At 34.4% G+C, this 17,952-nt stretch overlaps 1 protein-coding gene across 1 annotated transcript in view; it reads right to left on the bottom strand.

The window, feature by feature from the left end:
- The window catches only part of LOC133561329 (voltage-dependent T-type calcium channel subunit alpha-1I-like), a 289,397-nt gene that overhangs the window by 94,347 nt on the left and 177,098 nt on the right, over positions 1 to 17,952 (bottom strand). The window contains exons 19-22 of the mRNA XM_061914691.1: positions 16,618 to 16,718; positions 11,868 to 11,991; positions 7,456 to 7,524; positions 1,708 to 2,013 (exon numbers count right to left, since the gene is read on the bottom strand). Coding sequence (XP_061770675.1) covers positions 1,708 to 2,013; positions 7,456 to 7,524; positions 11,868 to 11,991; positions 16,618 to 16,718 — 600 coding nt within the window. The remainder of the gene's footprint in view (positions 1 to 1,707; positions 2,014 to 7,455; positions 7,525 to 11,867; positions 11,992 to 16,617; positions 16,719 to 17,952) is intronic.

Raw genomic sequence — 17,952 nt, 5'->3', positions numbered from 1 at the left:
AAAAATGCACTCATTTAGTTGTATTCAGTGTTAAAAAATACTATATGGCTCTCACAGAAATAAATTTTAAAACATTTGGCTTTCATTGCTCTCTCAGCAAAAAAGGTTCCCGACCCCTGATCTAGAGATTTAAAACTTGCATAATAAAAAAAATAATACTGAATAATGACACATTTTTAATATTTTTTTTTTACCAAAACCCTTTGGGGTCCCCGGGATTATAACTGAGTGGAGGCATAAATGTATATTTTTTATACATATATTGTATTGGTTTTTATAATTAAAATTGTGAAAATGGCCCCCGCTAGCTGTGATTTTTCAGTGTGCGGCCCTCAAAGGAAAACGTTTGGACACCCCTGTTTTAGGAGACCTGTTTTTTTGTCCCCATGCCGTCAGAGGTCTCCTAAGGTGACTGTGTAAACAGAGTGATGACCCAATTAAGTCAGCATTGCCAGAACACACACACACACACATACAGACACACACGCACATACTGGTTATCATTTGGAATGGGGACCAAGTTGTTGTTCAGGACTTGTGGGGACCACCCTTTCTACAGGTTGTGGAGGCATTAAAAAATTAGGTAAAATGGCCACTGCCCCGTTAGCTCATATACGTCTTTAAATCTCTGGATCGATGAAGTAATGTGCTGTTCAGTCTTACTGGGGACCCTGGGGAAAAAAGAGTTAATATGGTTCATGAGGACCAAATTTAAATCATTTTGCATAATTCACACACATTTGTACGTGACTACTGAGGACCATTAAAAAAAAAGTTTTAAAGTCTCACACTCAAATTTACCAGTAATCATGTTTTATGGTCCAAAGCTTAAAAATCACTTAAGCATCTTCAGAATGGATCTGACTATCATTTAAAAAGGTTTACGTCCCCATACCGTCAGAATTCCCCTAAAGGTGACTGTGTGAAGAGAGCGATGTCCCCATTAAGTCAGCATTGCCAGAACACACACACACACACACACACACACACACACACACACACACACACACACACACACACACACACACACACGCACATACTGGTTATCATTTGGAATAGGGACCAAGTTGTTGTTCAGGACTTGTGGGGACCACCCTTTCTACAGGTTGTGGAGGCATAAAAAAATGAGGTAAAATGGCCACTGCCCAGTTAGCTCATCCACGTCTTTAAATCTCTGGATTGATGAAGTAATGTGCTGTTCAGTCTTACTGGGGACCCTGAGGAAAAAGAGTTAATATGGTTCATGGGGACCAAATTGAAATCATTTTGCATAATTCAAACACATTTGTACGTGATTACTGAGGACCATTAAAAAAAAAGTTTTAAAGTCTCACACTCAAATTTACCAGTAAACATGTTTTATGGGCCAAAGCTTAAAAATCACTTAGGCATCTTCAGAATGGATCTGACTATCATTTAAAAAGGTTTACTTCCCCATACCGTTAGAATTCCCCTAAAGGTGACTGTGTAAAGAGAGCGATGTCCCCATTAAGTCAGAATTACCGGAACACACACACACTATTGCTTGATGGGAACGGTGAAAAGGTACAGTTGGTAAGTTTGTATTTTTGCCTCATTCCAGTGAGAATCCTGCGTCTGACTGCAGTATTAAGGGGCGGGACTATGCAGGACTATCTGCAGTGTGCTCGAACAACCACCAGGTGGCAAATAATACTGCATCATCTCAGTGAGGGATGAGGCGTTCACCTGAACTCCCAGGATGCCGAAGATGATGAAGAAGGCGCAGCAGATGAGGACGATGTTGCCGATGGGCTTGAGGGAGGTGATGAGGGTCTCCACCACCAGCTTGAGGCCGGGGGCCCTGCTGATGACCCGCAGGGGACGCAGGGTCCGCAGCAGCCGGAGGACGCGCAGAACGCCCAGGATCTTGGCGCCGCCCGCCATGGACACCACGATGTCGATGAGAGACACGAAGACCAGGAAGCCGTCCAGAATGTTCCAGCTGCTCCTCAGGTAGGCCTTCTCTCCCAGGTAGAGGCCCATGGACACCACCTGGGGACACGGCAGCATCATGGGCATGTGTTGGTCTCGTAAACAAAATGAGAGTTTAACACACGCACACCACTTAGGGCCTGTTTTCTGTCCCACAAGTGTGTTTCAACCATATTTAGATGGTCAGAAATGAAAAAAATAGCAGACATATCGCCTATTCAGCAATTTTCTTTTATAATGTGATAGCTACGAGAGGATTTAAAGGGCGGATTAAAGCAAAATCAATTGATGCGTTTTAGTGTGCTTTTTCTTGCACTGAATTATTTTATACAGAATCTTTCTTAACCTTTTTATTTTTGCACTGACTTTTTAAACACTGATTATTTTTACATTGACTTTTTTTACGCTGAATTTTTACACACACGGATTGTGTTAAAAAAAATTTTTCAATCATTGACATAATTCAAAATTCATATACATTTTTCTTTTTTAAATTGATTTTTGACGATTATGAATCAATCTGAAAGAAGCGCAATTTGTATGGGAATCGATTTTTTGTGTTAATTTCATGTCAAAAGTGCCAGTGTCTGATTGTTATTAGAAAATAAATAATATTTCTGCTAATGACAATAATAATACAGGTCATAATAATAATAATAATGTAATGTTCTCATTAATCATTAACTATAACAATTTTTTTACTTATTATAATAATAATAATGATAATAATAATACATTATTAATTTTTTCATTGACTTTTGCAAATTATGAATGGATTTAGAATATATATATATATATATATATATATATATATATATATATATATATATATATATATATATATATATATATGTATGTATGTATATATATGTATGTGTATATATATATATATATATATATATATCTATATATATACATATATATATATATACACATATATATATATACATACATCATATATATATATATATATATATATATATATGTGTGTATATATATATATATATACATATATATACATACATACATAAATATATATATATATATATATATATATATTTTTTTTTTTTTTTTTGCACTTCTAATAATGACATTTCAAGTCAAATGTGCCAGCATCTGATTCTTATTAAAAAAATATATATAATAATAATAATATTAACAATAATAATAGTAATATCAACTATAGTAATGACAATGATAATACTACTAATATAACTATAATAACAATATATTTTTTAAATTGATTTTTGAAAAATACTAATCGATTTAGAATTGCGATTTGGATGTGAATCTATTTTTTGTGCATTACTAATAATGAAATTTCAAGTCAAAGGTACCAGCATCTGTTTCTTCTTCTTCTTATTATTAATAATAATAATAATGATAATAATACTCATAGTAATAATAATAATAACAATAATAGTAATAATACCAACTATAGTTATGATATTGATTATACTAATAATATAATATTAATAATAATAATATAAATAATAATAATAATAATAATAATAAAATACTAATACTCATAGTAATAACAATAATAACAATAATAATAATAATACTAACTATAATTATGATATTGATTATACTAATACTAGAATATTATTAATAATAAAATAATAATAATAACAGTAATAATAATAATAATAATATATTTTTTAAATAGATTTTTGAAAAATACTAATCGATTTAGAATTGCGATTCGGATGTGAATCTATTTTTGTGCATTCCTAATAATGAAATTTCAAATCAAAGGCACCAGCATCTGTTCCTTATTATTAATAATAACAATATTTATAATACAAATTTAAAATAAAAATAAAAAAATAATAATGATAATAATAATAGTAATAATAATAATAACAATAATAATAATAATACCAACTATAATATAATAATAATAATGATAATACGAATAGTATAACATTAATAATAATAATATAAATAATAATAATAAGTATTATTATTACTATTATTTATTTTTATTATTATTAATATTATTATTATTTATGTTTTACATTTAATTGTGAAAATATGAACCGATTTAAAATTGAAATTCCGATGTGAATTTATTTTTTGTGTATTCCTAAGAATGAAATTTCAATCAAAATTAAAATTAATAATTGGAGAAAAATATATGAAAAAAATAAAATAAAACAATAATAATAAACTATACCTTTTTAATTGATTTTTTCAAATTCTGAATTGATTAAGAATCATGATGATCATGAAAAAGAAATGCGATTCGGATGTGAATGTATTTTTTTTGTTCTCCCACCTGATACACATAAAAAAAAAAAAATAATCGATTCCTGAACATTATGAGTCGATTTAGAATCGGGATAAATAAGAATCCAGATTCAATAGTGAATCTTTTATTATTATTTTTTTGTGCACCCCTGGTGAATACTGTACATTATTAGTACTGTACTACATTCTCTCCTACTATTCTCAAACAAAACACATTTCATCTTTTTCATTTCTGACTTCCCAACTCATGCAAACAGCCAAGTTGTCAGAGTTTCAAAGGCGGGGAAAAAAAAGGCAACAAAGACGACAGGAGGGATGCCGAGACGAGGGGAAACGTCCCGGAAAGACCAAGGCGCGTCGTGTGTTTGGAGAGGTGCAGGCGTCTTCTGACACCCGACGGCGCTCGCTGGGTAGAAAAGTGTCACGCGTTTGTTGCTCTCTCCGGGGAAACAAAGGGAATTCTGGGATTGTCAGGAGGTTGGAAATGTGGCAAACATCACCGCGTGCTCGCAGACACGCCGCCTCTGAGGCTTTGGAATTCAACCCCAGCAGTCGTCACGGCAACAGTTGTGTTGTTTTAGTGCAGCTTCACATATTCTCATAATGTGTAGCTGTTTATATCCTGCTCCAACTGTGTGTGTTCTTGTATTTCTACCCTTTTTGAGACACCAACAAGGAAAAGTAGTTTCCATATGAGGAGGGGTGATTAAGTCAGGACATAAATCATGGTCCCAATACGGAAAACCATTGCATCTAATAGAGAATGTCTCATTAGCACCCCCTGGTGGTGAAATCCCAAAAAGGTGCGATTTTTAAAAATTGACTGTGTCAGTTTTAAAAGTGCTCCCCCTTTTGTCAACATATGAAATAACAAGTGTTTGTAAAACATTTAAGTGCTCCCTGTCAAAGTTTGTTGTTGTCGAACCCCGAGATGCAGAGACGGAGGCAGGCATTGAACGAGAAAACATGATTTAATAAAAATACTAAGACCAAAACAAACAAAGGGTTCAAACAAAAAGCGCACACATGGGTGGATAACAAACTAAGAAGAAAAAGGGGGCCTGGCGTGGAAGCTAGCGGGTAGCAAACAGGAAAACAGAAGTCATTATTTGTAGAGTGAAAACAAAATGGAAGCAGGGAGCGAAAAACAGTAAGCTACAAACAGATACCGAAAGATAGCTTACCGCTACGCTGCGATGACTCGACATGAAACGACGCGACAGGAGCGACAATACAGAAGTCATCGACAAGACAATACAATAATCCAGCAGTGACTAGGAGGGAAGACAGGTCTAAATAGGAGCGGACTGATTGACAGCAGGTGTGGCCTGGTGTCAATCAGAGAGAAAATAGAGTAAACAAAGACAATATGTGTTGTATTTCTACCCTTTTTGAGACACCAACAAGGAAAAGTACCTTCCATATGAGGAGGTGTGAAGAAGTTAGGACATAAATCAAGGTCCCAAGACGGGAAACCATTGCATCTAATAGAGAATGTCTCATTTGCACCCTCTGGTGGTGAAATCAATCAAAATTAGGGTGGTCCTAAAAAGGTGCAATTTTTTAAATTGACTGTGTGTTGGTTTTAAAAGTGCTCCCCCTCTGGTCAACATATGAAATAACAAATGTTTGTAAAACATTTAAATGCTCCCTGTCAATGTTTGTTGTTGTAGAACCCTGAGATGCAGAGACGGAGGCAGGCATTGAACAAGAAAACATGATTTAATAAAAATACTAAGACCACAACAAACAAAGGGTTCAAACGAAAAGCGCACACGTGGGCGGATAACAAACCAAGGGTCTTTAGCATGGAAGCTAGCTAGAAACAAAAAGGGGCCTAGCGTGGAAGCTAGCGGGTAGCAAACAGGAAAACATAAGTCGTTACTTGTAGAGTGAAAACAAAATGGAAGCAGGGAGCAAAAAACAGGTGGTGAAATCTATCAAAATTAGGGTGGTCCTAAAAAGGTGCAATTTTTACGGTTGGTATAGTACTTGGATGGGAGACTGCCTAGGAATACCAGGTGCTGTTTTACCTTTGGACTCTTTACGTTCCTTTTTTTTTTCACTCCCTGTTTTGTCACCATGACGACCAATCAATTCACCTGTCATGTCTCACACCTGCTCTCAATTACCACATCTCTATTTAAGCCTGTCATTTTCTGTTGGTCGTCCTGGCGTCATTGTGATCTTGTCTTGCTCTGTGCTGACTTGTTTCATGCCTTGCCATAGTTTCCTGCTTCATGCCATGCCAAGTAAGTTTTGTTTGATTCATGTTCATAGTCTGTTTATGCGTTAATTTTGTTCCTTAGCCCGAGTTGTGCCTCCGCTGTGAGCACTTTTTGTTTGTAACTTTTTGTAGTGAAAATTAAATAATGTTTTTACCAAAACGCCATGTCCCGAGTAGTCCGTCTGCCTTCCTAGGAGAACGACCCCGCAGTAAGCTGCGACCCCCTCATCCTGACTTGTTGTAAATACAAATCTTTATATAACTACAAAAACTGGTCCTAAAGAGCTAGGCATTTTTCCAGTGAGCTGAAGACCCCGGCCAGATGAAGCCATCAATTATTAATTAATTGTATAATTTTTCTTTTAATAAGAAAAAAATGAAAACGGGTCCCACAGACCCGATCACCACACGAGGGTTAAAGACCGGGTTTAAAGGACTGGGCTGGTCGGCGATCGCCTCCAAAAACAACCTTTCGGACAAAAGACCGGAGGAAAAAAAAGAAGATGCCAATAACTTTATGCACCGTTAACTCTGCATCACCTTATACGAAGTACGAAGTACGCGTACGGTACACGAGTAATTTACACATATATTGTACTTCATTAAGTCCAGTCAGAATTAGCACACTTGATAAGGCATGAATAATGGATAATAGCACGCTCCGGGGATTAAAGCTTGCCTGCGTGTGTTTGTGTGTTTTATCGGCGAGTCGTCCACCAGCAAGCTGAAGGCCCTCCGATGGGGAGCAAGAGCCCGCTAATTAACCTCGTTATCTCCTAACCGGCCGCCGCTAATGGCTCTTCGGGGGAAGTGAGCCAGAAGAGTTAAAAGAGGTGACGGGCGAGGAGGGAAAGGAGAAAATAATCACGTGGCGCCGCCGGGATGACGTGGTGAGGAGATATTTGGGGGGCATGACCGGGATGACAGGCGGGGAGCAGAGATCCCGCCCCTCCGAAGATGCGCGGGCGGGATTTACGGCGGCTGGCGAGGACGAGGGGGGGTCGGGAGGAGGATGTTCTTACCTTGACGGTCATCTCGGCGACGAAGATGGCGGTGAAGATGTAGTTGGAGAGGGTGAGGAAGAGCCTTTCCTGCGAGAGAGGAGAGAAGACGTGATTGGCGCAAATGCAAGTTGTAGGAACTGAAATCTATCATTTTATCTGAAGCTTTCTAGTACTATTAGACTTTTTATGGTTATGTCGCAAAGTATGTCCCCCTTTTAATCTAAGTAAGTAATAACCAGTGTTGTTGTTCTCATCTGTAACCCCTAAACCTTTTTTGTTGTCTTTTTTTAACTCTATTTTCCCTCTTGTTTCAATCTGTCCCCTCTTAATCAAAGTATGTCCCCCTTTTGATCTAAGTAAGTAATAGCCAGTGTTGTTGTTCTCATCTGTAACCCCTAAACCTTTTTATTGTCTTTTTTTAACTCTATTTTCTCTCTTGTTTCAATCTGTCCCCTCTTAATCAAAGTATGTCCCCCTTTTAATCTAAGTAAGTAATAACCGGTGTTGTTGTTCTCATCTGTAACCCTTAGCCCTTTTTATTGTCTTTTTCTTACAATTTTTTTATCTTTTCTCTCGAGCTGTCCCCTCTTAATCAAAGTATGTCCCCTTTTAATCCAGGTGCTGTTGTTTTCATCTGTAACTCCTAGCCCTTTTTAGTCTTTTTTGATATATTTTATCTCTTCTTTCAATCTGTCCCCTCTTAATCAAAGTTTGTCCCCCTTTTAGTCCAAGTACATAATAACCAGTTTTGTTGTTCTCCTTTTGAACCCCTAAACCTTTTTAATGTCTGTTTTACTCTATTTTCTCTCTTCTTAAGATCTGTCCCCTCTTAATCAAAGTTTGTTCCCCTTTTAGTCCAAGTACATAATAACCAGTGTTGTTGTTCCCCTTTTTAACCCCTAAACCTTTTTAATGTCTTGTTTACTCTATTTTCTCTCTTCTTAAGATCTGTCCCCTCTTAATCAAAGTTTGTCCCCCTTTTAGTCCAAGTACATAATAACCAGTGTTGTTGTTCTCCTTTTGAACCCCTAAAAATTTTTAATGTCTTGTTTACTCAATTTTCTCTCTTCTTAAGATCTGTCCCCTCTTAATCAAAGGTTGTCCCCCTTTTAGTCCAAGTACATAATAACCAGTGTTGATGTTCTCCTTTTGAACCCCTAAACCTTTTCAATGTCTTTTTTACTCTATTTTCTCTCTTGTCAAGATCTGTCCCCTCTTAATCAAAGTATGTCCCGTTTTAATCTACGTAAGTAATAGTCAGTGTTGTTGTTCTCATCTTTAACCGCTAGCCCTTGATACTGTCTTTTTTAAACTCAAATTTCTCTCTTCTTTCAATCAGTCCCCTCTTAAAGTATGTCCCTCTTTTAGGCCAAGTAAGTAATAACCAGTGTTGTTGTTCTTATCTTTTACCCCTAACCCTTTTCATCATCTTTTTTTACTCTATTTTCTCTTTTCTTAGGATCTGTCCCCTCTTAATCAAAGTATGTCCCGTTTTAATCTACGTAAGTAATAATCAGTGTTGTTGTTCTCATCTTTAACCGCTAGCCCTTTATATTGTCTTTTTTTTAACTCTATTTCCTCTCTTCTTTCAATCGGTCCCCTCTTAATCAAAGTATGTCCCCTTTTAATCCAAGTCGTAATAACCAGTGTTGTTGTTCTCATCTTTAACCCCTACCCCTTTTTATTGTGTTTTTTACACTATTTTCTCTCTTTTCTTGATCCATCCCCTCTTAATCAAAGTATGTCCTCTTTTAATTCAAGTAAGTAATAACCAGTGTTGTTAATCTAATTTTTAACGCCTAACCCTTTATATTGTCTTTGTTTACTCTATTTTCTCTCTTCTTTCAATCCGTCCCCTCTTAATCAAAGTATGTCCCCTTTTAGTCCAAGTAAGTAATAACCCGTTTTGTTGTTCTCATCTGTAACCCCTAGCCTTTTTACGATAGTTTTTTTACACAATTTTCTCTCTTTTTAGGATCTCTTTAATCAAAGTATGTCCCCTTTTAATCTAAATAAGTAATAATCAGTGCTGTTGTTCGCATCTTTAACCCCTAGCCCTTTTTATTGTCTTTTTTAACCTTATTTCCTCTCTTCTTTCAATCTGTCCCCTCTTAATCAAAGCATGTCCCTTTTTAATCCAGGTAAGTAATAGCCAGTGTTGTTGTTTTCATCTTTAACCTCTAACCCCTTTTATTGTGTTTTTTTCTACACTATTTTCTCTCTTCTCTCGATCCATCCCCTCTTAATCAAAGTATGTCCCCTTTTAATCCAAGTAAGTAATAGCCATTGTTGTTCTCATCTTTTTACCCCTAACCCTTTTAATTTTCTTTTTTACTCAATTTTTTGTCTTCTTTCGATCTGTCCCCTCTGAGTCAAAGGTTGTCCCCCTTTTAGTCCAAGTACATAATAACCAGTGTTGTTGTTCTCCTCTTTAACCCCTAAACCTTTTTATTGTTTTTGTTTACTCTCTTTACTCTCTTATTTTGATTTGTCCCCTCTTAATCAAAGTGCGTCCCTTTTTAATTCAGATAAGTAATCGCCAGTGTTGTTGTTCTCATCTCTAACACCTAGCCCTTTTTATTGTATTTCTTACTCTTTTTGTCACTCTTCTTTCGAGCTGTCCCCTCTTAATCAATGTTTGTCCCCCTTTTAGTCCAAGTACATAATAATAAGTGTTGTTGTTCTCATCTGTAACACCGAGCCGTTTTTATTGTCTTTTTTACTCTTTTAGTCTCTCTTCTTTCATTCTGTCCCCTCTTAATCAAAGTTTGTCCCCCTTTTAGTCCAAGTACACAATAACCACTGTTGTTGTTCTCCTCTTTAACCCCTAAACCTTTTTATTGTTTTTGTTTACTCTCTTTACTCTCTTATTTTGATTTGTCCCCTCTTAATCAAAGTACGTCCCTTTTTAATTCAAATAAGTAATCGCCAGTGTTGTTGTTCTCATCTTTAACTCCTAACCCTTTTTATTGTCTTTTTTCTACTCTATTTTCTCTCTTCTTTCGATCTGTCCCCTCTTAATAAAAATACGTACCTACCCTTTGCTTTTCATGATATGAATTAAGCTTCTAAATATTGTTTTTTTGATGGTTATGTCCCCTCTTAATTCTAGTAAATACTAGCCAGGATTGTAGTTGCTTTGTGTTCTCATGTTTCCTTTGTTGCTCTGTTCTCTGTCTGTCCCCTCTTAATCGAAGTATGTCCCCTTTTAATCCAAGTAAGTAATAACCAGTGTTGTTGCTCTCATATTTAACTTCTAACCATTTCTATTGTCTTTTTCTACTCTATTTTCTCTCTTCTTTCGATCTGTCCCCTCTTAATAAAAATACGTACCTACCCTTTGCTTTTCATGATATGATTTAAGCTCCTCAGTATTGTTTTTTTTATGGTTATGTCCCCTCTTAATTCTAGTAAATACTAGCCAGAATTGTAGTTGCTTTGTGTTCTGTTTCCTTTGTTGCTCTGTTCTCTGTCCGTCCCCTCTTAATCAAAGTATGTCCCCTTTTAATCCAAGTGAGTAATAGCCAGTGTTGTTGTTCTCATCTTTAACTTCTAACCATTTGTATTGTCTTTTTTCTACTCTATTTTCTCTCTTCTTTCGATCTGTCCCCTCTTAATAAAAATACGTACCTACCCTTTGCTTTTCATGATATGAATTAAGCCTCTCAGTATTGTTTTTTTTATGGTTATGTCCCCTCTCAATTCTAGTAAATACTAGCCAGGATTGTAGTTGCTTTGTGTTCTGTGTCCTTTGTTGCTCTGTTCTCTGTCTGTCCCCTCTTAATCAAAGTATGTCCCCTTTTAATCCAAGTAAGTAATAGCCAGTGTTATTGCTCTCACCTTTAACTTCTAACCATTTGTATCGTCTTTTTTCTACTGTATTTTCTCTCTTCTCTCAATCCATCCCCTCTTAATCAAAGTATGTCCCCTTTTAATCCAAGTCGTAATAACCAGTGTTGTTATTCTCATCTTTAACGTCTAACCATTTGTATTGTCTTTTTTTTACTCTATTTTCTCCCTTCTTTCGATCTGTCCCCTCTTAATAAAAATACGTACCTACCCTTTGCTTTTCATGATATGATTTAAGCCCCTCAGTATTGTTTTTTGTATGGTTATGTCCCTTCTTAATTCTAGTAAATACTAGCCATGATTTAGTTGCTTTGTGTTCTGTTTCCTTTGTTGCTCTGTTCTCTGTCTGTCCCCTCTTAATCGAAGGAAGAACTAGTAAAGCAGGTAAGGACTAGTCATTGATGTATTTGTATTATTTGGGACATTTTTATTCTGTTCTCCTGATTTTTTTCATTTTTTACATGACTAATTAATTCACAACGGACCTGCATGAAGATGCGTTCAAGGACCCTCCGAGCAACGGCTGAGCAAATGTGTGGCTTTTAAGTGTGAAGTGGTAGAGAGCGACCGGCGTCTCCTACCAGGCTGCCCTGAAGGATCCTGGGCCTCTCCAGAGCCACGGTGATGCAGTTGAGGAAGATGAAGACCAGGACCACGTAGTCAAAGAGCTTGTGAGCGATGATGGACTGACACAGCAGCCGGAACCTGGATTGTACAAAGAACCAGCGTTGTCATGGCGATAAGGAAAAAACTGCTGAGTCAGGAGACAAGATACTTCGAATGCAGCAAGCGCCATATTGTGGAATTGCTTTGAAAAAAAAAGACATCATGGGGTTGCCTACAGCCGCATGTAACGCACAACACAATATTTAAGCGTGGTCTCTTTTTTTACATACGATTATTTGATCTCGGAAAAAGTCGACGGTACAAAAATAATAAAACGGGACGAGTAAGACAAAAATGAAGGACAAAAACTGGATTGACCCGCCTCGTGAGTGCTGCGTTGAAAGCGGCGAAGCAAACTGGGAATTTTTTATACAACAAGAACTAAAAAGAAAAGGCTTGTTGGATATCAAAACATATTTGGGGAACATTTGTGACAACGAGAATATTTTATGCTTGAATACTTAAAAATAGATGAATAAAATGGGCTCCAGCAAAAAGGGAACTTTTCTCACGCATTAATATTTATTTCACTAATTATTTATTTGTTTAAATACTAAACTATACTAGTATAACATGATAGTATAAAATACTGAATATAATAGTACAACATGACAGTATAAAAATATTAAATATAATAGTAAATAATGGTTGTATAAAGGACTTCATATAGTAGTATAACATGATAGTATAAAAGACTAAATATAATAGTATAAAAAGACTGAATATAATAGTAAAACATGATAGTATAAAAAACTAAATATAACAGTAAAACATGATAGCATAAAATACTAAATATAATAGTACAACATGATAGTATAAAAGACTAAATATGGTAGTATAACATGATCGTATAAAAGACTAAATATAATAGTAAAACATGATAATATAAACACTACATACAATACTATAACATGATATTATAAAAGACTAAATATAATAGTAAAACATGATTGTATAAACAACTAAATATAATAGTATAACATGACAGTATAAAAGTCCAAATATAATAGTATAACATTATAGTATTAAAGACTAAATATAATAGTAAAACATGATAGTATAAAAGACTAATTAGTATAACATGATAATATTAAAGACTAAATATAATAGTAAAACATGATAGTATAAAAGACTAAATATAATAGTAAAACATGATAGTATAAAAGACTAAATATGATAGTATAACATGATTGTATAAAAGACTAAGTATAATAGTAAAAAAATGATAGTAAAAGACTAAATATAATAGTATAAAAAAGACAGAATATAATAGTAAAACATGATAGTATAAAAGACTAAATATAATAGTATAACATGATTGTATAAATGACTAAATATAATAGTAAAAAAATTATAGTATAAAAGACTAAATATATTAGTATAACTTGATGGTATAAAAGACTAAATATAATAGTATAACATGATTGTATAAAACACAAAATATAATAGTAAAAAATGATATTATAAAAGACTATATATAATGGTATAAAAAAGACTGAATATAATAGTAAAACATGATAGTATAAAAAACTAAATATAATAGTAAAACATGATAGCATAAAATACTAAATATAATAGTACAACATGATAGTATAAAAGACTGAAAATTATTGTATAACATGATCGTATAAAGGACTAAATATAATAGTAAAACATGATAATATAAACACTACATACAATACTATAACATGATAGTATAAAAGACTCAATATAATAGTAAAACGTGATTGTATAAACAACTAAATATAATAGTATATCATAACAGTATAAAAGTCCAAATATTATAACATTAACATTATAGTATTAAAGACTAAATATAGTAGTATTAAAGACTAAATATAATAGTAAAACATGATAGCATAAAAGACTAAATATAATAGTACAACATGATAGTATAAAAGACTAAATATGGTAGTATAACATGATCGTATAAAGGACTGAATGTAATAGTAAAACCTGATAATATAAACATTACATACAATACTATAACATGATAGTATAAAAGACTCAATATAATAGTAAAACGTGATTGTATAAACAACTAAATATAATAGTATATCATGACAGTATAAAAGTCCAAATATTATAACATCAACATTAACATTATAGTATTAAAGACTAAATATAATAGTATTAAAGACTAAATACAATAGTAAAACATGATAGTATAAAAGACTAAATATAATAGTATAACATGAATGTATAAAAGACTTTTCATCTTCAGGGAGTTGGCAACCTGAGCCAGAGGGGATCGACTCTTTGTGATCGTTTTTATTTTATTTATTTTTTTTCAAAAGAAATCACCATAAGGGCGGTGCATTGGCAACGTCCCAAGAATTAAATTGGTTACAAGCTGCGTCCCGATGCCATTCCTCCGGCCTTCGACAAGGAGCGACACGAAGACAATCCCGGGACGCTCGGAGGTGTCCTCCTGGGGGGAGGGGGGGGGGGGGGTGGGGGGGTGGGGGGGGGGGGGGGTGCTTAAAATGCAAATGCAATTGTGAGTGTGAGGCTTTGTTCCGGCCGCTTCCGTGTCAAAGAGCCACGGCCGCTATCTGCGAGTACACCTGCCGCCTCGCCATGCCACTTTTTCCGCAGGACGGGATTACCTCAAGGTGTTCCGCAGCCAGAGCCCAAAATAGTCACAGGTAGAAGACGGCATCTGCTCTCTGGGGGTTAGGGGCGCTAATCAATGAGCTAAATGCCTTCTCTCCGGACCTGCTGCTGGTTATTTCTTCCCCCGCGTATGCCAGGCTCGAATGTGCGAAGAAACGTGCAGTCGGCGCCGTGTTGCGCGACGCTCTTCACACGAAGATTACGCCTTGACAGATGCCGACTGCCAGCCAAGCTAAAACAAAGCCCTTGGGGGCCCCCGGCTTCCTCTAACTGGCCCTCGGCAGGCGGGGATGACTGAGCGATCCACCTTCGCCTTCAGGGGTGTTCCCGGCACTTTGAAGGCTCGGAGAACAGGGAAGAAAAACCAAAAAAAGAACAAAAAACATAACCTGAGGACAATACGTTTTTGGGAGGAAGGCGAAAACACACAGCAAACATGGCGTTCGCGGTGTTTTCGCTCCTTGTTGCCGACGCAGGCTTTGTTTTTCCCGGCCTTGTCAAAACCACTTCCAGCCGTCAACCTGCCCACCGTTTCCTGGACCACTTATCCTGTTTTGAGTCGATCCCCGCCGACAATCGCAGAGTAATTGTTATTGGCGGAACAAAAGTCAGCGTTGAATTTCAACCCCCGACTTGATTCAATCATGATTAGATTGATCCGGCGCTGAAGACCATCGGCGTGTTGTCAGGCTAACCACAGTGCCGGACCTCAACCAATGCCAGCATTCCTTCCAACGATCCAAGGCAGCGGGGTTCTAACATTTTGACTGGGGGGCCGCTATGGGCTTAAAGCATTTGGCCTATATATATATATATATATATATATATATATATATATATATATATATATATATATATATATATATATATATATATATATATATATATATATATATATATATATACATACATACATACATACATACATACATACATACATTATATATGTATGTGTGTATGTATATATATTTATTTCTATATATATATAGCATTTAGACTATATATATATGCATCTTATATATATCTATATATATATATGCATTTGGCCTATATATATATATATGTATATATATATATATATATATATATGTATATATATATATATATATATATATATATATATATATATATGCATTTGGCCTATATATATATATATATATATATATATATATGTATATATATATATATATATATATATATCTATATATACATTTGTTTTTTATTTCTGACCGTATATATATATATATATGTAATATTTTTTATATATATATAAAATATTATATATATATGTTTTAATTTCTGACCATATATATATATATATATGTATATATATATGTATATGAATGTGAGTGTGCATGTTGTCGGTCTATCTGTGTTGGCCCTGTGATGAGGTGGCGACTTGTCCAGGGTGTACGCCGCCTTTCGCCCGATTGTAGCTGAGATAGGCACCAGCGCCCCCCGCTACCCCAAAGGGAATGAGAGGTAGAAAATGGATGGATGGATTATATATTAAAAAAAAAAATTGATTTCTGACCGTACATATATATATATATGGTCAGAAATTTTCAAATATTAGACATATAGTGTATACATATACATAGACATATATGTGTATATATATATATATATATATATATATATATATATATATATATATATATATATATATATATATATATATATATATATATATATATATATATATATATATATATATATATATATTTATTTATATATTTATATATATATATATATATATATATATATATATATATATATATATATACGGTCAGAAATAAAAAAAAACAGACATATTGTCGATACATATACATATATGTATGTATATTTGTATGTCGACTAAATTATATAAAATTGTGCGCTTATTGGAGAACATACTGTAGATGCCAGTTGCATGTATCGGACATGGTTTCATGTGCAAGCACGTATGATCCAAACTTGTTTTTCTGCGGGGCGATACTAATTACCCACGTGAAATGGTTCATTATAGCTAAATGTCCCAAGTGTGGGTGCGTGAAAAGAGGAACTGACTTGTTTTGAGGGGAGAAGAAGTAGACGGACCAGTCCTCTCTGCTGTCACACCAGTCGGGTTTGTACACCTCAAACATCTTCTGAACTCGGAAACAAACACTCTGCAGAGGAAAGGAACAACACACAAGTACATGTAACAGGCTGCCATTAGCAGAATGCACAGTGTAAAACACTCTTAATGTTATGTTATGTCATGTTATGTTCTGTTCTGTTCTGTTATGTTATGTTATGTTATGTTATGTCATGTTACATATCAGTACATGTAACAAGCTGCTATTAGCAGGATTTACTGTGTAAAACAGTCTTAATTAATGTTATGTTATGTAATCGTATGTTATTTTATGTAATGTAATGTTATGTTTTGTTATGTTGTTATGTTGTGTTACATATCAGTACATGTAACAGGCTGCCATTAGTCTTAAATAATGTCATGTTATGTTATGTTATATGTCATTTCATGTCATGTCATATCATGTTATGTAATGTTATGTTATGTTACATATCAGTACATGTAACAGGCTGCCATTAGTCTTCATTAATGTTATGTTATGTTATATTATGTTATGTTAAGTTATGTTATGTTATGTTGTGTTACATATCAGTACATGTAACAGGCTGCCATTAGTCTTAAATAATGTCATGTTATGTTATGTTAGATGTCATTTCATGTCATGTCATGTCATATCATGTTATGTGATGTTATGTTATGTTACATGTCAGTACATGTAACAGGCTGCCATTAGTCTTCATTAATGTTACGTTATGTTATATTATGTTATGTTAAGTTATGTTATGTTTTGTTACGTATCAGTACATGTAACTGCCATTAGTCTTAATTAATGTTATGTTATGTTATATTATGTTATGTTACATATCAGTACATGTAACAAGCTGCCATTAGCAGGATTTACTGTGTAAAACAGTCTTAATTAATGTTATGTTATGTTATGTTTTTTTTATGTAATGTAATGTTATGGTTTTTTTTTATGTTATGTTATGTTACTTATCAGTACATGTAGTAACAGCCTGCCACGAGTCTTAATTAATGTTTTGTCATGTTCATTTTGTGTTGTTATGTTATATATCAGTACATGTAACAGGCTGCCATTAGTGTTAATTAATATTATGTCGTGATATGTTATGTTATGTTATGTTATCTTATGTTATGTTATATGCCATGTCATGTCATGTTACAGAATGTTATGTAATGTTATGTTACATATCAGTACAGGTAACAGGCTGCCGTTAGTCTTCACTAATGTTATGCTATGTTATGTAATGTTATGTTATGTTATGTTACATATCAGTACATGTAACAGGCTGCCATTAGTGTTA

This window comes from Nerophis ophidion, linkage group LG01 (assembly GCF_033978795.1).
Source record: "Nerophis ophidion isolate RoL-2023_Sa linkage group LG01, RoL_Noph_v1.0, whole genome shotgun sequence".
Taxonomy (NCBI): Eukaryota; Metazoa; Chordata; class Actinopteri; order Syngnathiformes; family Syngnathidae; genus Nerophis; species Nerophis ophidion.
The sequence above is the reverse complement of the archived record's forward strand: the minus strand, read 5'-3'. Positions and strand labels throughout refer to the sequence as shown.